This window comes from Cupressus sempervirens, chromosome 3, assembly GCF_028749045.1.
Source record: "Cupressus sempervirens isolate cs-2001-9-10 chromosome 3, ASM2874904v1, whole genome shotgun sequence".
Lineage (NCBI taxonomy): Eukaryota > Viridiplantae > Streptophyta > Pinopsida > Cupressales > Cupressaceae > Cupressus > Cupressus sempervirens.
Window position 1 is genome coordinate 1,044,860,138 of NC_143120.1, and position 26,832 is coordinate 1,044,886,969.

Consider the following 26,832-nt stretch of genomic DNA (forward strand, 5'->3'; position numbering starts at 1 on the left):
TTATGACCGGCTTGGGTCTTGCTTCCAATTCGATAGTATGTTCAAATCTTGGATGCGGTGGTATGCCAAGAGGAATGTCAATGAAAACTTTATCATGTTTACTCAAAATATGCTGGAGATCATCATCTTGGGGAGGTATCTGTTGCCCTTTAATAGGTTCCATCGAGACAAAACAATGTGCAGCCCACACAACGTCATCACGTCAAAAAATTGCCTCCATCCTATGTGCAGAAACTTCCTTCGGACCTTCATTTGCCATTCTGCAAAGAACAACTTTCTTTCCATCGACAACAAAAGTGAAGTCCATCTGTTTGAAACTTTGAGTGTATTCATCAAGTGTCTCCATCCACTGTATGCCTAGAATAACCTCCATATCATCAAGGTCCACTATGAAGAAATCCTCGGTCACCGTGTGATTTGCCATTATGATACTTAGTTGCAGAACAAGGTGTGTGCAGGGCAAGAGGGTTCCTTCGGCAACCTTGACTTGAAATCTTGCGTGCGTCTCTGTAGGTAGACCTCTTCGTTTCACCAGAGACGAATTTATGAAATTTAGAGTGGCTCCGCTATCGAGCATCACCATAACCTTTTGTCCCTAAAGGGTTCCCTGTACACGAAACACTATGCACCTCGGGCTACCATCTAGGGCGATAGTTCCTCTGCGTCGTACCAACGCTGTAATTCTTTCCATATGGTTCAAACTAACCATGTTAGTGTTGTCGTGAGGTTGGTTGTCTTCGACGGGCATTTCTTCCTGTTTGTCCTCATCATCGGACACGACCTCAATGTAATGGATCTTCCCTTTTCCGAGACATCTGTGGCCTGGTTCCCAAGGTCCCTTGCAATTGAAACATAGTTTCTTCCTTTGGAGTTCTTGTTTGGTAGCTTCGTCCAACGATGACTTCTTGGGCAGAGGTTTATTATCTCTGTCCTTCGAAAACACCGGTGGTTTGGAATGTGAGTAACTTCGCAAGAATGATGTTGATGATGATGCCATACCTCGTGCCTTCTTAATGGCCTCCTACAAGATGGTAGGATTGAACCCCTTTACCCAACCTTTTAGTGGTTCCGTCAGTCCGTTCATGAAGAGCACTACCCGTCTTCTTTCAGAAATGTTCGTGACCAAAACAAAGAGTTTTTGAAATTCTGCAATGTATTGGTCAACCGATCCAGTTTGTCTCAACTGTGGCAGATTTTTGAAATTGAGTTCCGGATCTTTACCATCAAATCGATCTATAAATCTCTTAGTGAATTTTGCATAAGTATTTATTTGATCATGCCCCAATGTGATGGTGCCCTGATGCCACCATTCATGCGCAACTCCCTCCAAATGCAACGCCGCATATTTAATTGCTTCTTCTTTTGGCATGTGATTAAACTGGAAGTAAGTATCGACCTTCATTACCCACACATGTGTAGATATGGACCCAAATCTGTCAAATGGAGACAAATTTACTTTACTCAACTTTCTTCTGAGATCATTGTTAAAGTATCCTTGGTTTTCGCCTCCCGAGTATCTCATTATGAGATCCGCGTAATTTTTGTAGGATATATCTTCCTCAAAATTCACATTCTTCCAATCTTCCCTCAATTGTTCTTGCATCTCTTCAAAGGTTGGTGGTTTCCCTCCGTGTGGTGCCTTTGTCTGTGGGGGAAAAGATGGCATGAAAGGTTGAGAGCGTGTTGGATGAGAGTTTGATTTACCCAACACCGAGTCCGCGTTGTGACCATTTTGTTCTCTGCATATTTTATTGTCTGCTTCCTGGCAAGTTCTCTTAGAAGTGCCACGAGGTCGACAATTTTCAATTCTAGTTCGGTAGCCATTCTTTCAACGGAATGTGTCCTTCTCTTCTAGCTATAAACTCTCATTCATTGTCCATAGGCTGGTAGGATCGAAGCTCTGATACCATTGTAATGTTCCGACCCACGCAACTACTTTTAACAATCTCTTTCTTCGATTCTGGAAGGCAGTATGGGTGGTGGAGTTGATGTACGGATGCCAACTGGAGGCCATACAGGGTCTATATGACTAGACGGAATGGAGTGGAGATGGCAGGCCGCCATACACCCAGGATGGGAAGGCTGTACGATGTGGTGGACAGTGGAGTCCGTACGGGGGATAGGCCATATAGAAAGAGGACACAATGACCATATGGTAGGAAGAGAGGGCCGTACAGTAGGCTTAGATGGCCATACGGGTGGGACTATGTGGTCGTACGGGAGGGCTATGTGGCCGTACGTGAGGGGCTATGTGGCTGTACGGCGGCGAAGGAGCAATTGGTGCAACAGAGTATGCCGTCAGTGATGTATCGACTTGTTTGGCGATTGTTCTGGAATGCGAAAGGATGAAGAGGTGTGCGGATGGAAGAAAGAAAACTTAATAATGCAAGTTAACTTTAGAGATCCAAATTCATTAGACAATACCAAACAATAATGAAAAATAGAACAGAAAACCTTCAATGAGATTTTCCAAAAGATGGTGCTCCGATTTGTCAAATTTGAGCAAAGAGTTACATGCAACAATTGAATAGGGTGAGGGTTGAATCCCACTGAAACCGCACAAACCAAATAGGGAAGATCTTTCACTTCCAAAATGGTGAACAAACCAGAACTCCAACAAGAATTCATAGTACAAAGAAACAATCCAAAATTGCATACCTAAAGACTACCTACAAGCCCTACTTAAATACTCGTCGGAAAAACTTCAGAGGGTGTACAAAGATAGCCAACGGCGACACAAACTACGGAAATAAAATAAAAATGGGTCCGAGATATACTAAATCAATTGGCCCATTAACAATAGTTTGATAAAAGATTTATTTTATAACGGGAACATTACATAAGCTTGATTTTGCAGATTGTATATCCAGAATGACGAGCTAATCATCAGCAGGCAACAAATTTTGTGATATAGTTTTGACACCTTTGTCATTGATGTCAAAGGAGGAGTATTATGTAGAGAAAATTGTATAGATGTCAATGTATATGTAAGGGGGAGCTTATGTATCAATGTAAAAGAGTGATAAGTGTTGGTGTAAATAAATATTCACTAATTACACTTACTTAAGCTTACTTAGGATAATGCATTGCATAGTAGTCTGTGATTGAGACACAGGAGTTTGCACCTTAATTAAACACACGGTGTAGGAGAATTCCACTCTAGGTGGTCATAGTTGTTATCTCAATCCACCTTTAGTGCACATATCACATTATCATCCTCATCATTGCACATACTTCATTGCATAATGGAGAATGATCCACCTTTGGTGGACATGTGATTCCACCTTGTGTGGGTGATAGCTTATCTTCTCCTTATCATTGTCTCTTATCGCCTCTCCTATATAAGGAGGCCTATTATGTACATTTCAAATCAATTCATTGGATGTCAATCAAGTCCATTATCAATAATAGCAATCTTGCATCTTCATGCAATTGTCTTGCCAATCTCTTGTGGAAGTTATCTTGGTCTTTCATTTGATTTTGGGGGTGTTGTAGAGTCACCTAAAACTCTAACATGGTATCAGAGCTCTCATGGTGTAAAGACTTCTTCTCAAGAAGTGCAATCTTGGCTTGACTCATTGTTGGTGTAGCATTTGGCAATTTGGATATCACAATTTGGAGGAGATTTCAGGAGTCCTATTTTGTGACCTTCTATTGCAGGTGAAAATTGGAGCTTGTTGGTGCAAACCAGAGGTTGACATCATATAGAGGAGGTCTAAAAACTCCTAAATTAAATTTTGTTTCATCCAAATCGGACATTTGAGGCCAAATCTAGAGCCATTTGATTTTTGAAGGTGAGGTGGTGGCGATTTAGAAAAAATAATTTCAGAGGCGATTTTCAAACAATGATATCTTCCTCATGCGAACTCCTTTTTCCGAGAAATTGTTTTTGTTTTGGGGTAGAATTTCACAATCTACATACTGGTGCAGGTGATTTTGGATCTTCGTCTCTGAATTTTTTTGAAAATTGCAAATCCTGTTTTCTGCAAGTTTCAAGGCTCTATTTGGGCACATTCGGTAACATTTTTAGGTGCAAATTTTTTTGAAAGTGCATGATTTTTCCTCTAGTTTCTAGACTTGTAATCAGATTTCAGTGATTTGGGGTGGACATATCACTTTCAGAAATAGGTCTTTTTTGGCTATATTTGCACTTGGGGAATACTTGGATTTCAATTTTCTTAATTGAATCAATAATTTGAAGGATTTATCAATTGATTTCAGTCATCATTTGATTTTATTATGGATTTTTCAAAAGTTCCATTACTCACTCTATATAACTATTATGAATGGAAACAAGTAGTTTTTAATCAGTTGATGAGTATTGGATTGCTTAGAATGATTCTTGGACAGGATCTAGAACCAGCTACAAGTGTTGTAGAAAGAAGAAAATGGTTTGATAGAAGGGATAAAGCACTTGGCTCTCTTAGATCTACCATCTCCAGTGATTTGCTATATCATATTGCATCCTGCACACATCCTGATGATCCCTGGACAACATTGGAAGGAATCTTTGGTAAACCTGATAGAATAAAAAAAATTCAAATTGGACAATGAGCTTATAGGTCCAAGTTCGTGTGATTTTGACAATATTCAAGACTTTTTCTCTAAGTTCAATTCTATTAGATTGGAGCTCTCTAATTGTGGTATTACTAAATATGATGAGCAATTGATATTATCTATTCTTTCCAAGCTAGGTCCTAAATATTCAATCTTTGTTTCCACATTCTATGCTACTATGGATGCTCTTGGTAGTGCATAGAAAATGTCTTCTCTTGATGAATTTGCAATTCAGCTCACAAGGGAACAAGCAAAGTTAGCAAACATGGGTCAATTGAAGCCTTCAAAGCATCAAGCATTGGTTGCAAATGACTCCTCTTCAAAGGCTTCCAAAGGAAAGGGAAACAAATAACACAAGGACCCTAAGCAACATGAAAAAGGTGATGACCCTCCTTCACAACATAATATTGAATCCAAGTCCTCTTCACGAGAAGAATCATCTAGAAGAAAGAGAGATAAATGTGCTTATTGCAAAAAGCTAAGACATGATGAGCATAAATGTTTCCATAAGAAGATTGATGAGCTCACTCACATTTTTCAAAAGAACAATATCCAGTTGCCCTCATCAGTGTCTTCTTCTTTTTCTCAATATCAGGCAACTGCTACATCTACATCATCATCCAGAAGCAAAGGACAAGCGCTCATTGCTTCCACACATCCTGAGCAAGGTAAATGGCTTCTTGATTTAGGTGCATCACATCATATGACATCTTCTATAGATATGTTTTCTTCTATTGAGCCTTGTACTTCTCCACCTATATTGATGGGTAATAATACATATATGAAGGTTTGTGGGAGAGCTTCTATTCCTATGGGAGAGGGTACATTTAATGAAGTTCTTTGTGTACCATCCTTGACTACTAATCTCCTTTCCATTACCAAATTACTCATGGGGCACAAGGTAAAATTGTTGAGTTCACTCCTGATTATGTCTATATTAGGGACATGGAGACTAGAGATGTCATAGCTATGGGAGTTGTTGATCATACATCACACTTGTATTCTTTTGCACACTTTGTTGATAATGATGATGATATTCATGATGTACCTAGCCCTTTAGCAATGGTGAATTATTCATGCGAGGAGAACATTGGACACTAGAATCATTTTGTTCTCGAGACAAGTGTTGAACTTCCTACTCCTCCACCTCCCGCTTCTTCAGACATGAGTTTTACTATTTAGTGGGATGATCTTTATGCTTCAGATCTTGTAGGGTGGGATGAATTCCTAGATGCTCTTTTAGACGAGTCTCATAATGCAGATTTGGTTAATACATTTGAGGGGGTTTCTCTTCGAGATACTTCTTCACCTTCTTTGGAGATTGGATTTCCCAACTCTTCATGTTCTCTTGGTTTTTCACATCTAATAAGTCATCTTGATGGTGTGACAGAATCTTTGACCTTGGAGACACCTATTCAATCTTCAGAGATGCATACATGGAGACATTCTTCCTCCTTCCTCACTTTTTACATGGAGTGGCTTCTTCATCTTTTGATGTATTTATCTCTTCTTAAGGAGAGACATGTTTCTTGTAGGCATTGGATTATATTTTGCTTGTAGGTACTCTTCACCTACATTGGAGCTTCTTCATTATGGTGGGGATATCATGTCTCCTTATTTCCTTCCTATGGGGGGATCATTATTTGTATATACATGATGTATGCAATTTTTGGGGGGTCTTGAGTACTCCATCCATCCATGCATCTTGTTTTCATCTCTCTTTTTGCGGGAGGGTTTTTCCCATGAGGTTTTCTCTCTTTCTCCACTTTATGAAAGATTATATTTCATGTATTGCATTGTATATTGTACATGAGTACCTAAAATGGTTTTGTAGCCAGGACCCATCTTGCATTGTGAGTTTAAGTGCATTCTCCTAAGTTGCACTTAAGGGGGGGTGTTGGTGTAAATAAATATTCACTAATTACACTTACTTAAGCTTACTTAGGATAATGCATTGCATAGTAGCCTATGATTGAGACACTTAGGAGTTTGCACCTTAATTAAACACATGGTGTAGGAGAATTCCACTCTAGGTGGTCATAGTTATCTTAATCCACCTTTGGTGCACATATCACATTATCATCCTCATCATTGCACATACTTCATTGCATAATGGAGGATGATCCACCTTTGGTGGACATGTGATTCCACCTTTTGTGGGTGATAGCTTGTCTTCTCCCTATCATTGTCTCTTATCACCTCTCCTATATAAGGAGGCCTATTGTGTACATTTCAAATCAATCCATTGGATGTCAATCAAGTCCATTATCAGTAATAGCATTCTTGCATTTTCATGCAATTGTCTTGCCAATCTCTTGTGGAAGTTATCTTGGTCTTTCATTTGATCCTGGGGGTGTTGTAGAGTCACCTAAAACTCTAACAATAAGGAATGTATGATCCATCAAAACATGAATAAAATTGTTATGTTTTGAAGGCATTTTTTGTAGTTACTTTACTTTTGTTTGTTATGTATGACATCATTTTGGGACTTAGCCAATTTTTCCAAATGTTGCCATCAATGCCAAAGGGGGAGATTGTTGACAATATGGTCAGATATATGTCTTGATGGTTGTCATTTATGGCAACATGTATTTAGTATTTCATTTATGCATTTAGTGTTAGAAAATTGTCTACGTGTTAGATAGCTTGCAACAATACAAAGACAAATCTTAAAAGTATGGACGGCTCGTTGAGAGTTAGCTTATGTGCAGTTAAGGAAAGATTCGTGACATTGTCATGATGATGTGGTTAAGTGCGCAGATGTGTACAGATAGTACGACGCAAGATATGATTAATATACCAGTGCAGGTATTTAACAGAGCAAAACATAGCATATCAGTAAACAAAGTTGCATGGCTTAAGGAATTATTTTGGTTAGAAAATAATTACTAAATTATGATGAGCCGACTTTGTGGATATTAATCCATAAGTTATTTTATATTATGTCAAGCGTGTGAACACATGAAGGCCGAGTAAGCAGAGTTTTGTGAATGTGCATGGTATAAGTAAAGATCTTATATTGTGCAGTTAGAGTGACTAATACACAAATAATATGAAGTCATGAGATATTGTAATTGTGATGCGAACTATTATGCAAGACTTATGTGACGCGAGATCTAATGTTTGATCAGAGAAAGTGCGAGTTATAGTAGGAAAGCAAGTATTGTATGTATACCTATCTTGTGAAGAACTAAATTGTATTATTGCATGTTAGGGTAATGGGCTCTTCTTGCATATATTGTATTTGTTCTACCAACTCCTAACTGGGTTGGGGCTTCTAACAATGGCCTAGTCTTCTAACAGGGACTTGAAACAGTATATGTATTTCATAGACTCCTAACAGGTTCAATATCCTTAACAGGGTCCTATTCTCTAGTGAATCATCTAGTGGGTATCATCCCCACTGAGGTTTTCCCTTGGCCAAGGTTTCCCTAGTTAACAAATAATGATGTTATGAGTTATCTATGTCCATGGTTATATTTACTGTTCACCATTGTTGGTTTACTTTCATATGCAAGTTATAACCCCCCCCCATCAGTATTATCTATTTCTAACATATACCACATAATTCAAGCATGATCCTTAGTAAAGATAATGAATAGATGACAAATAAACCATCAACATGAACTCTCAATAGTTATTCAATGCCATGCCATCGTAACTTCATGGTGAAGAAGGTGAGAATATGAAAGACCTGCTCGACCATATTAGTAGAACCAAAGTCGACAAGGAGACCGATAACTTTGATGTGGCTTTGAAAGCTTATAAACTATATGTTACTCGATGTATTCAAACCTGCTGAAATGTCAAGATGCATCGTGGATGAAGGAGAGTGAACCAATGCGAGTCAGGATGTAACCGTCAACATAATACAACTGATGGAGATGACTCTGTAGTTGAGTCATAGATGGGAATGACCAGCTGAAATAATCTTCCAAACTGCCTTGATAATACAATCAAACATTTCAATATGAATACCATGCTCAACACTCGGACAACTCTTGATCATGAAGTGAGTAAAAGAAACAACTTGAAAACAATAATATTGTAATGACCCCAACAGGTTATAACTTCTTCAAACACCAAAAATCTTTATACTTCAGTTGTTTGACATTTCGTCAAACACTTTGCAAGCAAGCTCTGGTACCACTGTAATAACCCTCCTCAAATCTGCTCTCAAAGATGCTGATTGAAGGCTCAAAGAATTTTGTCAAACAATTCACATGCAAGAGACATATGACTGATATAGTATTTCAGCTTGCTTTAAATGACTTTTTTCCAATTTGCATCAATGAGAATCTAGTGATAGAAGATTACAATGAACTACACAATGACCTAACATGAGTGTGCTCCTAATTTTGACAATATTCAGTGCATATATTATGATCTAAGCATGAGAAAAGAACACTTACAGCCAACTGGCATTTTTGCAAACAGTTGGTATGCAAACTATCTAGCTGATAAATAATGAGATTGAATTGCTTAAATGACACCAGCAACTATTATCTTTTTGATTGCAATCAAATTTCTAATACAATGCTCATGAAATATGGCCAAGACTTTGGCATTTACATGGATTACCAAAATGACAATGCTGGTATAATGCACACTTACAGCTGAAACTTATAACACTCTAAAAAAAATAATACTAACAAGGGAACCTGGTTGTAGATGGCTGTAATAATTTTCCTTCAATGCTGCCCCTTCTGCTTTACTTTTTCGAACTGCTTTTTCGGCCTGCTTTTTCGGTTCCTCTTTTTCCGCTTGCTTTTTCGATTCCGCTTTTTCCGCCTGCTTTTTCGGTTCCGCTTTTTCGGACTGCTTTTTCGTTTCTGCTTTTTCGGATTGCTACCCTGTTGAATCTCAAGATCATATCTTTCAATGGCGTCAAGATTTTCAGCTTGAAGGGATTTCGTCCTTCAAACTATTGAGACATCACCTCCAGAAAATTCTCCAATTTCTTTGATATTTCCAACCATGCTTAAAAGAAGCTCTTCCATTTCTTTTATAGTGTTCTCACAAGAGCTCCATCCTTCGTTTTCTCAATGTGGGATAAAACATAACTCCCTTTATGTAACTTATGTTTCCAATGTGTTATAAAATAAAAGGGACTCTTTTAATTTAAATATTTCCCACAAACTATAGTCTATGTATTAATAAAGTTAAATATTTAAATTTAACTTTATAAAATAGCTTTATCAATGCAAAACAAATCTTATCAATGATAAACAAGTCTTCTTGCCGATTTTAAACAATTACCATCGACATACTGCTGCCATTGGATGTCCACCCATGCCCAAGATGACTTACTATAAATAGTAAGTATGCCCAAAGTTGCCTCAAAACCCCTCAGAAAGACCTGCAACTGAAACTATCTAGGCCAAATGGCCTCTAAGCCCTTTTGATGTCCTGGTTAGCCTACGGGACCGTGGGGAAATAGGCTAACGACAACATCATGCTATGAATGCTAAAAAGGGGACATTACAAATATGAGCTACACAACACCATCAAAGAACCTACACTCAAATCATATACAGGAAAGATTGAATCCTTTTTGCAATAAATTCATAGACGATCGCAGGTAAGGAAGATCTCTATCGCAGCTACTTAAACATTAACAATTTGGCTGGTTGATGTGCAATATAGGGCATTTCAAACATAGATCATGCCCAAGAATATTGGTAATTGAATTAGAATGTTGTCACCACATGAGCTAACAAAAGTAAACTCCAATTTACATGCTAGATGGTACATAGAAAACCAAACAAAACACTCCCATTTGAATTCCTCTGTTCAATTTTTTTATGGCATGAGAACTGCCACTTCTAAAACAGAGACATAAAAATATGAGGTAAGCTATGTCCCTTACATATAGGGGGTGTTTTATGCCCATGTTGGACTCCCTTTTAGCTTGCAAAAGGAATATCTTGAAACATTTAATGTTTTGCAGTAATGCCTTCTGAAAAATAAATATATTCATTTAATTATTAAATACTCGAGTAATAATAACATTAACCTTGATAATGAACATAAAAATTAGAATGACGACCATGGCTATTGGTATCTCTTCTTGACAATTGCTTGTTACTATGCCATAGGATGAGTTTAGTTTCAGCATAGACTAACATTAAGACCAGTCAATTCAAGTCATATATTAACTCTTTGACAACATTGGGGATCTTAATAACATACCGGATTTTGATGCATGAACTATGTGAGTGTGAATTTGACTCAAGATGTCAATCGCCCGTTCATTTACAATGTCTATACACCTTTCTCCAGTGATGCTCTCTCTTTGCATTTGGGGGGGCAAAATTGTTCTTGCATTCAATTTAGAAGGCCATCACAATGGTTAGTCCCTTGATAGCCATGATATGATAATCATTAATAAAAAGTATTAACTATCACTATACTCTGATCTTTTAATGAAAAAATCTATGTTACCCTAGGTTTCCAGAACGGGGGGACATGGGGATGGGGAAATGGTTTTCGGGGACAATTTTTTTTTTTTTCTGGGAGTAGGGGACGACAGGGGACAGTAGTGGGAACAACTATATAAAAAGTAGGGAAAATTTAAAATATACAGGGAAAATTTAAATATTCATATAAAAACATGGATAACACATGCTTATATAAATTATAGAACCTTAATGTATAATGTTTGTGTTAAATAATTTAACTTTAGAGTTCACATGAGAGTGGAAATCAAACAAATTATCAAAACTGAAACATTAATTTTATGGGACAGCCAAGTGAAGGTTTCCGGAAGTTTTTGAGTTTCCGGGACGGGGGGATGTGGGGACAAGGTCAATGTTTGCCAGAAACGCGTCCCCGGGTAACATAGGAAAAAATTCATAGTACTTCACGCTTTTATCTATGCATCAATTTGAATTAAAATATCGATTCATGCATAATTAAGCACATATTTAAAATAAACGTTAAAAATAATTGCAAATCAAACTTTGGGGTGTGACAGGTCTTAATGAAAAGTCAAAATAACTGCTATATTTTGACTGCTTAAAACAAGACAATACTAATGAAAGATATGCTTACAAAAAGTATTTTTCACTTGTCGTGATTCTTCGAAGGTATTTGACGTATCACTAAGAAATATGCCGCTTAATAGGAATTGATGAGACATGAAGAGTTTCTATTGCTGTAACAGGTAAGACATGAAGATGGCTTATGCTTCTTACTTGTAGATTTCTTACACTTTCAGAAAAAGTGCACAATTATGGAGTTTTTTGCAGCACTTGAGTTTGTTCCTAAAGAAGCTCTATTGTGCATGGCAGCAGCTGTCCATGAGGTATTCCATCATTGATTTGTTGTTAGTTTTATTTCAGATTTTGTTTTTGTTCTAGAGAGTTCCTTTTAATGTTGTTTTTAATCTATGTAGTATTTTACAAATATCAATGCATGGAAATAAATCCATTCTAATCAATTAGAAAGTTAAAATATTTTTGTAGCATCTCAATTCATGTTTCAAAATGTTTCATTTTGTACAGGTATTATCATGTGGAGACAAGCAAGGGCACTACCGTGGCAAAATTAACATTAGATTATATAATCATCCCGATTCCTTGCTAGCACTTAAGAACTTGAAAGCTGCCTTTATTGGTAACTTTTTCTTTTATGTTTTTTTTTGTATTGCTTTTTCCAATAAAACTTTTCAATGTTTTCCAATATTTATATGCACCTGAACCATGCACAGTGAGTTTCATTTTCAAAAGAAATCTGCAGGAAGACTTGTATCAGTGCGTGGCACAGTTGTAAGAATGAGTGTAGTGAAACCTTTGGTGGTACAAATGAATTTTGTGTGCACAAAATGTGGATCAACCATCCCACGTCGTTTTTCTGATGGAAAATACTCCCCACCAACAAGTTGCATTCTTCATGGTTGCAAAAGCAAAGTGTTTCTTCCTGTCAGATCTACTGCACAGACACTCGATTTTCAGAAAATTAGGTTTGTTTTCAGGTTTTTAATGATTGGCAATAACTAGTAGTTGACCTATTTTACAGAGTATTCTTGAGTAAAAAATAAATTTTCACTGCATGAAAATCTGAAGATAGAAGCGTTGATGTATGCCATAATGCATGCAGAATACAGGAGCTCTTGCAGGCTGAAAATCATGAAGAGGGTAGAATGCCACGAACTGTAGAGTGTGAATTAACCGAAGACCTGGTAGATGCATGCATACCTGGTGATGTGGTTACAGTTTGTGGGATTGTCAAAGTAATTAACACTGATATTGATGTTGGTGGAGGTATAATAGTGGATCTTTATGTTAAGATCTTTTCTATTTGTTTCGAAATCTCATAGCCTTATATTGCCATTTGTTCATTTTCTTCATTTGATCCAAACATATCTTTCTGAAATTGGTAATTTTATGCACACACTATAATGTTCCCAACTTGAGCCACGAGTCTTACCTTGTATAGGCAAGAGGAAGAGGATTTAGAGCATCATTGGGTAAGTTTTAGAATCATTGGCTTGTGGTCTATTCTACTTTTAAGTTGTGGGAATGTCTTTTTCTGCAACTTAGGGTGATTTTACACTATGGGCAAATCTTTTTATGTAATTTAAGTGACTCTAAGTCAAAATACTTAAGTTAATTTCCCCGTTTTGAGTTTAATGACTTAAGTAAAATGTACATTAAATGATTTTTACCAAGCATGTGCCAGCAAGTGTTGGAAAATTGTCATTCAAAAGGGTGTGTATTACAAGAATGTCTTCAGACTTGGCATGTATAATAATACGATTTTAAGGCTCAGTGAAGTCATAACTATGATTCCTAATTCACTAATTAATTTATGGGTTCGATAAGTGCGAATTTCACAAGTTGTTAGGACGCAATTCCATGGCTTATCTTTAGACTTATTCATATTGTCCTCAGAAATCAGACTTTAATGATGATATTTTTTCTTTTTCCACTTTTGGCTAAGTGTTGATAAACTTCTCATGTCCTAGGGTTTTTATTTTATTGTTCATGTTTGTCATTGCTTTTTTTCTAGATGCCGGGATTAGACCTTGGAGCTTGGGTCCAAATTTGAGCCTTGGTTTGGGCAGGGTCCTTCTTGGGGATTGCGGGTCCGCGCAAGCACCGACCCGGGAGAATCTAGGCAGACTATGGGGAATCCACCCGGACCCGCGGCCCATGGGGCCAAAAAAGTCATTTTAAAAACATAAAAAATCAAATTTTTATTATTTTTTTGTTTTTAACCCTAAAAGAAGCCCAATAAGAAACATTTCATTCATCTAATCTCTCATTTGCTTTCTCATTTTGCTCTCATTTTGGTGTGGCCATTTTGCGTGTTTGAAGAGAAGGTTGTAGAGATTGTTTGTGGAGTCTCAAATCCTTCCAACAATCAGTGTTGAGTGTTCCTGGTATGCATTTGATCCTTCCTTTTGCATCTTTGATAGTTTGTTTTCAGTCTTTTTGTTGTTCTAAAATTTGATCAAGTTTTTGTAAAAGTTTTGAAATTTTATTTATGTATTTTTGTTATAGATTGCAAGAATGAGTAATCAGAATTTAGTGGGTGGGGAGGGGTCCCAAAGATTTAAAATTGATAAAAGTTGACCTTTGTGGAAGCATACAACAAGAATTGATCAATGTGTTAAAGGGGGATGGTATATATGGAAATGCAATTTTCACCAAACCTAATATAGAAGCTCATATTACCGAGTTAAACAACATTTCATAGGCCCTACTTGTCATGGGATTAGCATGTGTGAGGGGCTCCCAGCTGGAGATTAGAAGGGGTTGCCAGCTTCTCAAATAGAAGACATGTTAAAAGAATAGCAAGAGGTTGATAAGCTAGTGTCAAAGGGGATAAAAGATAGAACAAGGCAAAAACCACCAACACCACCCTCTCAAACAACCACTAGACAACATCCCTTCCTACTTACCCCTTCTACGGATGAAGAAGAAATAGAAACACCCCCATCCTATAAGATAGGTCCATTAGATAAGGTATTTAAAAATGAATTCAGAGAAATTGCTGATATAAAGGTTGGGCGTTGCCTCTTTACAAATGGTGTTCCATTCAATCTAGTGAGATCACCATATTGGAGAGAGATGTTGCAAGCAATAAATGAAGCACCTCGTGGTTATTGAGGCTCTGGATATGAAAACTTGAGAACCACCATATTACATAGTGAGAGAAAGAATGTAGACACCCTTCTCAAACCAATAAGAGATTCTTGGATCCAAACTGGGTTGAGTATTGTCTTTGATGGATGGGAATATTGCAAAAACTGTCCATTAACAAATGTGATTGCTGTCTCCCCAAGGGGCCAATGTTTTTAAGGGCGGTTGATTGTGAAGGGCAGGTAAATGATGCAAATTTTATTGTCGGATTTCTCATTGTATCCATAGAGTCTGTGGGAGTTGACAATGTTGTCCAATAAATAAGGGATAATGCTAAAGTTTGTAGGGCTGTAGGTGCTTCGGTAGAAGCATGTTATGATCATATCTTTTAGACACCATGCATTGTCCACTCCTTGAACTTGGTAATGAAAATAATTGGCACCCAAATTGAATGGTCAAAAAATTGTATAAGGAGGGTGAGGAGATCCAAATGTTTGCAGCAAATCACCATATGTCACAAGCAATTTTTAGAACTTTCTCCCACTTCGAATTATTGAAGGTAAATTTTATACTTGATTTAGTTTCATTTATCTTTGTGTGTCATACTTTACATAAATTAATAAAATGTTTTTCATGTTGTTTACAATGTACATATTTGAAATGTGTTATTAACTTACAATTTGAATTAACATGGTAATAGGTTGCTGAAACAAGGTTTTCTTCACACACAATCATCCTTAGACCACTTGCGAGAGTGAAACAAGCATTGTGCCAAATGGTTATTAGCAATCAATGGGGTGGATGGAAGCAACTTGATATAGAAAGGGCTAAAAATGTAAAAGATTTGATCTTGAGTGATGATTTTTGGAATAGGGTGGATTATGTATTAGAATTCACCGAGCCCATTATGTCTATGCTTCTGCTTGCCGACATTGATGAGCCTTGTTTGGAGGAAATATATGATGCTATGGACTCTGTGCTAGAATCAACACTCTTAAATTCCTATTGTAAAATAATTTACAATTTCTAACTTTTTAAAATTTTGTTAGTTGTCTCTCTCGGTTGCGAGCCCTTCTATTGTTGAGCGGAATTGGAGTACATGCTCCTTTATCCACTCAGTGAAGCGTAACTAGTTGGGTTCGAAGAAAGCGAAGGACTTGGCATATATTCACAACAATTGACACCTCTTGTCACGCAAAGAACCAAAATACAAGGAGCCAGAGAAGTTGTGGGATGTATTACCCGAGACTATCAACTTGGATATGACCGTCCAGGATCTAATTAGAATTGCCTTGCTAGATGTTGAGTTGGATGAGGAGGAGGATGTGACAACATCTGGGGCTAGTGGAACCGGTTTTGGTTCCAATGATAAGGATGTAGATATAGTTGGGGATGAAGCCATTAGATGTAGATATAGTTGGGGATGAAGCCATTGATCCCACATTTTTTGATGACCCATTTGACCCTTGAGGGGCATTTGCATCTTTGATACTATGAGTCTATGATCATTGATAAACTATTAAACATTGTGTCATACATAATTATGTTTCAAACTTTATTATATGTCAATTTGATGAACTAGTTTATGTTTTGAAATTTCATCTTGCAATTTAGTAATTCAATGTATGATGTTCTTTACAATCATGAACATAGATTAATGAGCGAATATTTAATGTTTATCGTTGACATTTGGCATTGATCAATGATCAAAAACATTTATATATTCATACTATGAAATGATTTAGTAAGTTAGTTTTACAATTATGCACGTTTCTCTTTTTTTTTGCACACACACATACACATACTTATGAACCCATGCATGAACCCACCCACGAACCCAAATGGAAAAATATTTTTTTGCTCGAACTCACGAACTCGAACCCCGAACTTGAATCTATGCTTGAACCCAAATCAGCAACTTAGCTTTTTTTGGTTTAGATCACTAAGGTGTGAAATTCATTAACTAATCCGTAGATCAATGCAAGGATTTCAACTTGGAAATTTGTCTCCTTTAAAATCCCTAAATGCTTGCTAGTTTTGAGCCTTGAATAGGGAAATGACAGAGAGTAAGGGTACCGTAGAGATGACAATATTGATCAAGAGGCTATCCAACTGATTTTATCCAGAATCTTAGATGACATCTAAATGGGGGCAGGTTGCAAATAGTAACATAGAGCACATGGACATGAAAAAATTGAGAAGGAGAATGTATGGTGTTAGAGCTTATAATTTTTGTCGCATCCTAGCATGTTTCGGTCCCAAGTCTTCCCGTTGAAGTTGAACTTGAAGTTGTAGTTTACTTCAACTTCAGGTTCAAGGTCTCGTTAGCTTGCCATGTGATAAGCGCACTTTGTTTTCTCGAGTCGACCTTTGTAAACTTGGAGTCAAAGTTGATGTTGAAGCCCGATCACGCAAAACTTCAACTTCAAGTTCAGTGTTGGCTTTGCCCGCTAACGATTTTTTGTATGCAGATCAAAGATTGTCGAGCCATTCCAAGGTGGGTCCCAACATAATATTTTCCCAAAGCATTTGAAGTCATAAGCGGAGAAATTTAAGGCAGTACGTGTTCGGGTTTGGCAAGATTTGATGGAGTATTAACAATGTCATTTCATGATTATTTGTTGTGGGAAAATACGTGCGGGTTTGACGGGGTATTTAAAACAGAACACCCGCGGTGTCTTTTCCAATGAATGTCACACGAACGAGTAATGATGGCATTTACTTGCTAAATCTGTCCTGCGATCCTCTGTGCAAATCATTCCTTAAATACATGCATTTTACCCTTTCCCACTCATCTCATCTTCTTCAGAGAAATCTCGACACTTTTGGGTAAGAAAGGCGAATTTCAGGCTGTGTCTTTGCCAAACTGTAAGTGCATCTCCAGTCCCCTTTGCATTTTGATTGTGCTTTTCTTTGTTTTGAAAGTATTTCAAGCCGTGTCCTGTAGACTTGTTTTTTATAGCGATCATGACACTTTTCTGGCCAAAAATGTCCAAGTTAGAGAAGCCGCCATTGCTCAGTTCCTTGCCTGAAATTCGTGATACGTTTTTGGTTAATAAAAAATTATCTGAGATTATTGAAAGAACCAAAAACACCCAGTCGAGTCCCATCTACCAAAGGCTAGTTGATAGTGGTTTATTAGAAGCCGCCGCCTTTCCCGCTGCAATTCCATACCCAAAACTCGTCCTCGAATGTGCAAACCATTATGACCCTGTTTCAAGATGCATTAAGAAAGCCTCGGGGGAAGTAGTTGTCAAAATCAACAGAAACAGTGTCAATTCCGCCCTCGAGATCCCTCATAAAGAACCCTATGAGCCATGGACGTTCGAAGAAACTGAGCACCTGTATGCCGCAAACAAAACCAGCTACGACACTAAGATTGCTCAGTCCTGGCTCTTGAAGCCTGCAGAGGGAGGTTCTAGGTTGCCTAAACCATTGACCATCGAGCATTTCATCAAGAAAATTGCAGACATTGTACTCCTGCTGAATAGAATTAAGGGAAATGAACATGCTTTCCACTGGGAGTCTTGGATGTACTTCTTCATACAGAAGATAGTTGAAGGTGTCAAATTCATTGATTGGTCAGACCTAATGGCAGAGAACTTGCATAAGGGCTTGACAGATGTTACCAACTGTGGTCCATTTTTCTTGTCCTCTTATCTGATTTATACCCTAGCAGCATCTAAAGATTGAGACTATCTTCCACATATACCTTGGGTAGATGACATGCCTATCTACCAATATTACAGAGATCTCTAGGAAGACACAGCATGCAAAGAGTTTAAGAAAGTCAATGATGTTTTTTTAGGAAAATTGGTATTTGAACTACGAGGTCGAGAAAACGATAGGATGTCAGAAGAAGCCATGCAAGTTGTGCAAATTTATGGTTGTTATTTCATTCAATTTCCCAGATTTACATATATCAGAGTGGGTGGTTTTCTTGGTGAACCTTTGAAATTACCACGCTATTGTTCAGATTCTATAGTGTTGTTAGAGATGTGTAGGCAGTTTGCTTCTCTTGTTGAGTCCTTTCAAATTTCCAAAAAATCCTCTTTAGTATTCTTCCCGATTGAAATTGGACATTATAGATGCCCCAGTTTGAAAGAAGCCATATTGTTAGCCAAATCATTAACCCGCTTATGTCTTAAGTCTTTCACCTCTCGGTTAGATTTTGACTACACCGGCTTTATTAGAAACAATGTCAAAAATGTGGCCTCTCTCTTTCATTCCCCGCAATTAGAGGATTTCTAGGTGAATTGTCATAATGAATTTGAAATGAGGAAGAGGCTATGGTCACGCTTGACCATTAAGCAGGTCGTCATGTTTAATGTGGAGTTAGATACCTATGGGCTGAAAGATGATGATTTTGAAGATGTACTTGATCAATTTTACATGGACCAGATTGAATGCATGCCTATCCCTGAGATCGATTGGGAGAAAAGGGAAGAAAATGATGTATATGCCCGTACCAAAGATGTAATAGTTAGAACTGCCAAATGGATAAAATCAAAGGCAGCGGCTACTCCCAGCTTTTCTGAGAAGTCTTCAAGAAGCAGAGATAAAAGGACTGCTCATAAGCAAACTAATCGAAGTGTCCCTGATTCTGTTGCAGGTCCACTTGAAGTTGAACTTGAAGCAGTTCCGGAAACACTTCAACTTCAAGTTCAAGAAGAAACTCCAAAAGGAAGGAGAGTAACCCGCTCCAGCACGAAGAAGGCATTAGCCGTCAAAAGCAAGAACACCATAACAGTGGACTTGAAAATAGCAGAAGACCTATCTATGGCAGATAATGTACCTGAATCCCAGAATTTTCCAATGGCTACCGAGAATCAGGAAAGTAATCTCCCCTTAGTTAAATGTTCCCTTGCTACCATAAAGGATCAAACTACTCCTAAATGGCTGGAGACATCAATGGAGAAGAAGAGAAGTATAGTCCCAATATCTATGCCTATTGACGACCTGGTCAGTAAGTGCCTTGGTAAGGCACCCAAAGTAAAAAAAGCAAGGACCGAAGCAAGAATCAATTTTGACAAAAGTCCAACTCGATGGGCAGTAGAGATAGCTCCACCACCTGATGGAAGCTCTCGTGATTCTGTAGTGCCTCAAGATTTCCAAATAACAAAAGTTGATTTGGGAAAAGGAAACCGTGAAGTAGATATAGATTTCTTTGAAGTTTCTAACAAAAAGATCGCGCACAGGGTATGGAAAGATGGGCAAGATAAGCAAGAAATGAAGGAAACAATAAAGAATATGGCGCAGTACATTAACGCTATCTTGCATCCTGAAGCAAAGCCAATCCGTGAGATGTCAGCCATTATTGATGTATCCTCTGCGACCAATCAGCAATCATTGGAGAATTTGCATAAGTGCAAAGCAGTAGCCAAAGTAGCGGGTGAATGGGTCCAAGATGTTTTGCTTAACATCGTAAAACACATTGGACATTTAGATCATGCTTCAAAGGAGATATCAAACATGGCCAAAAAAGTGGAGGTAAGTAATGAAGGATACGAAAAGGAGAAGAATAACTGGGCAAAAGTGGTAATATCGCTAGAGGATGTGCAGAATTTGGCTGCAAAAATTCCAAGCCGAATGCCCTGTAGCTGGTCTTGATGAAAAAGTCCTGTACGTCATCAAAGATTGCATTGAATGGCGGAATGAAGCACTGGCACAAGGGGTATCTGAAACTAAAGAAGCATTACAAGAACTTAAGGTTATACATCAGATTATTCAAAATGACCTTAAGTGGTTTGTAAAATAGTTCATGGAAAGAGAAGATGACTCCGTTGCCCAATCAAACAAGATAATCAAAGAAATCCAAAAGAAGTTTCAAGAATGGCAGGACAAGAAGACACCAGCTAAGCAGGATTTCTCCAACGTGGCGCACACTGAAGCTATGTTGATTATCAATCTAAAGCACTTGGAAATGCACAAGGAAAAGGCTGCCGAACTGAAGAAGATGAAAGAAATTTGGAAGCAACGACTCGCCTACATTGGTCTTCCACATCAATCCGTTATTTTCGCCTTTTCAACTGCCTACGAAACGTGGAAGATGGCGAAAGGTGTGGTTGGTGGAGACAACGCAACCTGATCAAGAATTGCTTAGCTACAGTTTCTTTGCCGTTTTGTTTTCTGGCAATTTCAGTTATTAGTTATTTTAAAAAGACAATTAACTCCTGGCGGGGTAATTTTGGCTTGAGTCCAGCCCCATGCTTATAAATGTAATAGTTAGTATTGTTTAAGGGGTTAGAATTTCTCCAGCAGACCGATAGACAAAACTACTTTTGTTTATGGTTTTATTTTCAGTTTAGAAGTAACATTTCAGAATTTCAGCAGATACATGAAATTCTACAGTTTGATTTTGGGTTGAAAGCTTTGTAAGTGGATACTATTATCTGCTTATTTTTTTTGGTATTTCTATAGATACTATTTAAGCTTTTAGCTGCGCCTGTTATTGATTTTGAAATTGTCAACTCTGAATTTGGAAATTCTGTGAGAAATTGGTTTATGAAATTTGCCTGCTCGATGATTTAATTTTGAGTTATGTGGATCATTTTGATAATTAAAATTGAGTGGTTCTTTTGAATTAAAGTTTGTTTCGTATTGATGAGATGAAATAAGTTGTTTCAACACCTCCAGCAGATTACATTCTTGGAAAGTTATTCTATTGAATTTATTTGGTTAAAACTTTCACTGCAATAAAGGTAGCTGCGCCTATTTCCATTGAAGAAATTTTAAGCAGAGAATTCCTAAGTTCCTCGGATAGGAATTCATTTGTTAGTTTACATTCTTTTCTCTGTGTTGATATATGAACATTTATGGGAAAAATTGTTCACTAACAGTTTTTGGCGACTCTGCTGGGGAAAGAAAGCAAGTTCCAGTGCTTTTCTTTTCCTAGAAATTTGAAGGTTACCTCCCCGAGGATGGAGGTTGGCAGCTCTATTGAAGATGAATACCAGAAGGTATTTCAAAGATATCCAGAAATCTTGAAGGATTGGGTTCCTGCAAGAAATGAAGATGATGTCAATGTGTTTATTTTTATTCCTCAGTTTAGAGAAAATCCAATCCAAGAAATTACAGAGGATGTAGCAAAGCGAGTAGCATTTTAAAAATCTTTTTATGGTGCTATCCTCATCCAAAGAAGATTTCTTGTGAAAGAGCCAGAAAAAGTACAGGAGATGTGTGAGGAAAAAGAAATTGGTGAAGTGATGCATGAACAAGAAAAAGCTCTTGAAGAGGACTCAGGGGAGAATCAAGAGGAAAAAAAAGATTCACATATTTTCAGACTCCTGCAAATCTTTTACACTATCTTCCTTTGGAGGAATCAATGCAGCAGTTTTCAGTGGAAACATCACATGAGCAATCAAAAGTTCAAGAAATTCAAGGTATGGAGACCTTTATTGGCATTTCATCTACCTCTATGAAAGATGTTGATTTGAAAAATGAAGGAGATTGTAATTCTTTATTTATTTTTCCTCCCATGCATACATTTTTCATAGATGAGATGAGCTTTAATTTGGTCATGTTGTTTTCCCTTCAACTAAATATATATTCATCTTTCCAAAAATTGATTCAGAAAGGCTCATACTTTTTCCAACCTATAAATGGTCACATTTAGTTTTTTAGGGTTTTACCCTCCCCATTGTAAATAACCGCCCTCTTTTTGCAATTTTGGCTTGAGTTTGTGTTGTGTTTTGTTTTGTTGTTGTTCCTCTTCAGTAAAGTTGCATCTCTTGAATCTTTTCCCTTTCCTCAAATTAATCCATATGTAAGAAGTTTCAAGAAATAAAGGCCTCCCATTGATTGGTCATATCTTGTGCTCATCCAATTTCATTATTAATGTTGTAAGGTTCATTCATTGTTTGAAATTTATTTTTATTTCTTGCGGGCCATATGTGGAAATACAATGATAACACACAAATGACACCTGACAACGTGGAAGTGCAAAAGTTCTAGGTATTTCTGCACTTTTATTTCAAGAAGTTAGGGTTTTCAAAAAGAAAAAAGGATTCATGGTGGACAGCCTATATGTAGAATTACATTTACCTTTTTGAAGTTGGTGAATATGTGGAGTCTTCATTAAAATTAATATTCAAGGGTGTTGTTCAATATATTGCACACATAACAGTTTGACTCCCCTACAAGGCTAAATGTGCAGACAAATATTTGGTGCTAGACTATGGTCAAAAATCAATTATTTGCAAAAAGGAGTATTTCTATTGGCTATAAATTTGGAAGCATTATCTATTAAATCATGGATCATTGATCAGATTTTACTTGTAGTTGGTTGTAATCATGCCTTTTCATTTGAGGACAAGTGGCATTGGATCAAAAATAGATGCTTGGACTTCGAAGGCACTGCATGGGCCTGTGATTTTATTCTAGGCTTATGGTCACCTATTGATGCATATACCAAAGAGCACAGAAGGTAATCCTTGATGGGATGTTTGTGATCAGCAGCCCTCCAGTTGTAGAGAGATAGAGTAGTTCAGAACCAAGATCTTTGAAAACAATGTCTGTTGTTAATGAGATTAATATGGATTCCAAACTTTATTCATTAGAGATATCAGTGCAAAGAGTTGGCGTATGGCATCAAAATATTTGAACTTGTGTAAAGATTTGGAGCACATGATCACAACATTTTAATTATTGCTTACTCCTTTAGCATGCATGGATGGTTATATTTTGTGAAGGTAGGTTCCACATACTCAGATCGAGATTCTTTCTCACCAACATCGAGGGAAGGAAGTTCTAATAGATTCTTCTTCCAAGCCAATTGAATCTAGGTCCTCGATCTAGCAATCGGATTCCAAATTCTGGTGTATAGTCAAATTGCAATTTCGGCATTCCCGTAAAAAGTTTTCCTGTTCCTCTATCGCCTGTTGTGCTGCGTAGAAGACCCATTGAGAAATAACATGAAAATGGAGGATTGAAGGTCTACTGCAATGGAATGGGTTTGCTAATAAATCTGAAGTTAGTGATACTGACAGTTCTACCAGCTCTCCCAGGAAACATGAAGGAGCGCGGAATTTTAAGGAGCAGAAAGAATTGAGAGAGTGAGAACAAGTGAAGCATCATATCACAGAGCTGCTCGCAATGTGGAAAACAGGTTCATGTTGTTTGGTGTTCTCATGACAGATGGATCTATGCGGAAAAGTGTTTGTATGAAAAATTTGTTGAATTTATTGCAGTATAAGCAGTCAGAGGAGGCCTACAGAAGGTGCCACAGATTAAGCTTGTTTGATATGATAACCAATATATTTTTTTGCATTCCAGTTGAAGAAGATATAGAAACAAGATCTAAAAACCACCTCCAATCTTTGTGAAGAGTCACAGTAAAGTGTAAGCCCTAATTAGGCTTACAAGTGTGATATGGAGACAGCCAACCAAAGAGATTTACAAACTTCTACTTTCTGATTATGTGAATGTAATCAAGGTTTTTGTGGAAGATAAGCTATTTGATAAACAAGACATTATTTGATCAATGGATAAAGGTTGAAGTAATCATTTTCCACCAGACTGCGGACATGAACAGTATCTGATTATAATGTTATGCAGCGAGACTTATCCTTGATATAGCCATGATTTAGGGTTGACATCGCGGGTTTGCCAGATCTGGACTAGGAGAGTTTCGTGACTGTTCAAAGCTTGAAGCCGCACTCAAAGAATATGTAATGTAATAGTGATATTCTCACTTGCAACCTCTATACGGCTCATCCACGTGGATCATCCATAGTCCCGAGCCCTAAGGCCATATTGTGCACCAAGACTCAATATTCAGATTAGCAAGAATCTCTAATGCTTTTGGGTATCGCAAATGTTTGTAAGAAGAATTATGAATCTAGAGAGGTGAAGTAAATGCTGGATTTTGGAAACCAAACCATAAAGATATTCTAACTTCTGTTCTCAAACACGGCAGTGGTATATATGTGTGTAATATGTTTGTAGATTTATCAGGCTTGATCAACAATAGGAAAGCTATTGAAGATTGGATGCAATTGATGGTCAATAGGGTTGAAACTTAAAGGCTCTAGTTGAGTGGCCAAGTTCTCTGAAGAAGCACAAGAAAGAAGAGATTCTTGTTGGTATCCCTGCTAAATGTCAAGCTGTGACTAATCCAACCAACATTGTGTTTGGCACCAAGTGTTTAATACGAAGAAGGTTTGATGATCCACAAACACATAAAGAACAGAAGATTGTTCCATACAATATTGTCAAAGCCACAAATGGTGATGCCTGCGTTGAAATAAATGGGAAACAATATTCTCCTAGTCAGATTGGTTTTGTCCTGACAAAGATGAAGGAAACTACAAATTGTTATCTTGGAAGGACTATTTCCAATGCAGTTATAATAGTGCCTGCTTATTTCAATGATGCTCAGCATCAAGCAACCGAGGATGCTAGTAAAATTGTAGGCCTAGAAGTTAAAAGAATAATTAACGAACCAACTGCAGTTGCCCTTTCATATGGAATGAATGAGAAGGGCTTGGTTGCTGTTTTTGATCTTGGTGGAGGTACATTTAGATGATTCTATTCTGAAGATCTCTCTAAAGTGATGCCGCCGCATACATTGCAATATTCATTCAAATGGTAAGGGAAATAATGACTTTATGGCCCAAAGGACAGACACTGGATTGCAGCATTGAAGCGAGAGCTAGAGATTTCGGAGTTCTTTGCATCCCGACACAAAATGCAGCCCCCAGAAAGAGCCAATGTTAGCTAGGGTTTTGGAACCCTAAATATTTCCCCTCTTAACTCAACAACATGAGAAATTAGAAACCTTTAAAATTTACAAATTATTTTGCATTTATATTATTTATTTAATTCTTTAATGAATTAAATATATTCAAGTTAAATGCAAAGTCATTAATTATTAAACCATTACTCTAATTTCTCATATGATTAATTCTATAACGAATTAATTATAATATGAGGGTGAAAGTAGAAGAATTATATTGGGAAAAGAATGATTTAAAATAATTAATTCTTTTTTAAAGGAATTAATTATTATTATTATAATTAGTATTGGTAGGGTAAATTGGAAAGAGATTTTAAGAATGATTAATCCTTTAAAGAATTAATTATTAATGTAATAGGGGGTTTTATGGAAAAGTTGTACGGGATTGGAAAATGGATTTTAAAAGAAAGGGAGTTAGGGTAGTTGAGAAATGGCTTGGGTAGGATTTCTTTAAAAATAGGAAATTCTATTGTAAATGGGTTCCTCCCATTTTGAAGGAGTCTGCACTTCTGAAGGAAAGGGAAGACAATTTAGTTTTTTTTAATCTTGTATTAGAAAGGTTCATCTCTCCATAGAATATTAAGTCAGAACTATTTTTGCCTAAGTATTCTATGCTTTAAAACTTTGAATATATTTTTTGAAGTTGTGGCAAAGTATATAAAATTCTATAGTTTTATATGTTATGTTAAACTTTCTGGAGTAGATACTATTGTTTACTCTACTGTGATTCATGTTCTTGTGGATATTAATTGCATGTGAAAGTTTAGCTTTCCTTTGTTGCATATTGGAAACGTATTTTGGAGTTTAAAGGTTCTGAGGGAGGAAGTTAAAATTGTTCATCTACTTTTATTTTAATATCCAGTCATGTTGATGAATGGATGCTAGTATTCCTTTATTGCTTTATAGGTTAAAGGCATAACCAGAAAATCATTTATTGTAAATCAAAAGGAGGGAGCTGTACCTTTATTTCAAAATTCAGAGAGCACTTGACAAGATAATTGCAAGTGACTCTATTGTTAGTTTCAAAGTTTGTCTTTCTTTTGGGTATTCAAGAGTCAATTGTAAAGGTGTTTTTGGAGAGGACAAATCTGTTCACTAACATATGGATATAGGGATAATTTTCCTTCCAAGATAGTAGCGAACACAATGTAGAATAGACATTATCAACCAACGGGATTCCTTTCAACCATCTAGTACAATGAATCATAGCCAAGTGTGCAAGGAATTATGAACCAGACACTAGAACAATCAAGGCTAAAGAAAAGGTGTTTGCATTTTTGAATGAGGAAACAATGAGGGAAGTATTTGGAATTCCATGCCATCCAAGGATGTAAACTAGGACCAAAGAACAAGCCAAAGCATTATATGAAGAGAAGCCAAATGCTTGTATAGAAGTATTATATGAAGAGAATTCAAATGCTTGTATGGACATTTTTAACAAGAATTGGACCA

At 37.1% G+C, this 26,832-nt stretch overlaps 1 protein-coding gene across 2 annotated transcripts in view; it reads left to right on the forward strand.

Moving 5' to 3' along the window:
• Positions 1 to 26,832, forward strand: part of MCM8 (minichromosome maintenance 8) — a 274,571-nt gene that overhangs the window by 25,367 nt on the left and 222,372 nt on the right. Inside the window, exons 2-5 of one of the 2 annotated variants that reach the window (XM_089822938.1) lie at positions 11,723 to 11,863; positions 12,063 to 12,174; positions 12,298 to 12,520; positions 12,658 to 12,821. In XM_089822938.1, the coding sequence (XP_089679064.1) occupies positions 11,723 to 11,863; positions 12,063 to 12,174; positions 12,298 to 12,520; positions 12,658 to 12,821 (640 nt within the window). The remainder of the gene's footprint in view (positions 1 to 11,722; positions 11,864 to 12,062; positions 12,175 to 12,297; positions 12,521 to 12,657; positions 12,822 to 26,832) is intronic. The other variant, XM_089822939.1, reaches the window with a different exon arrangement.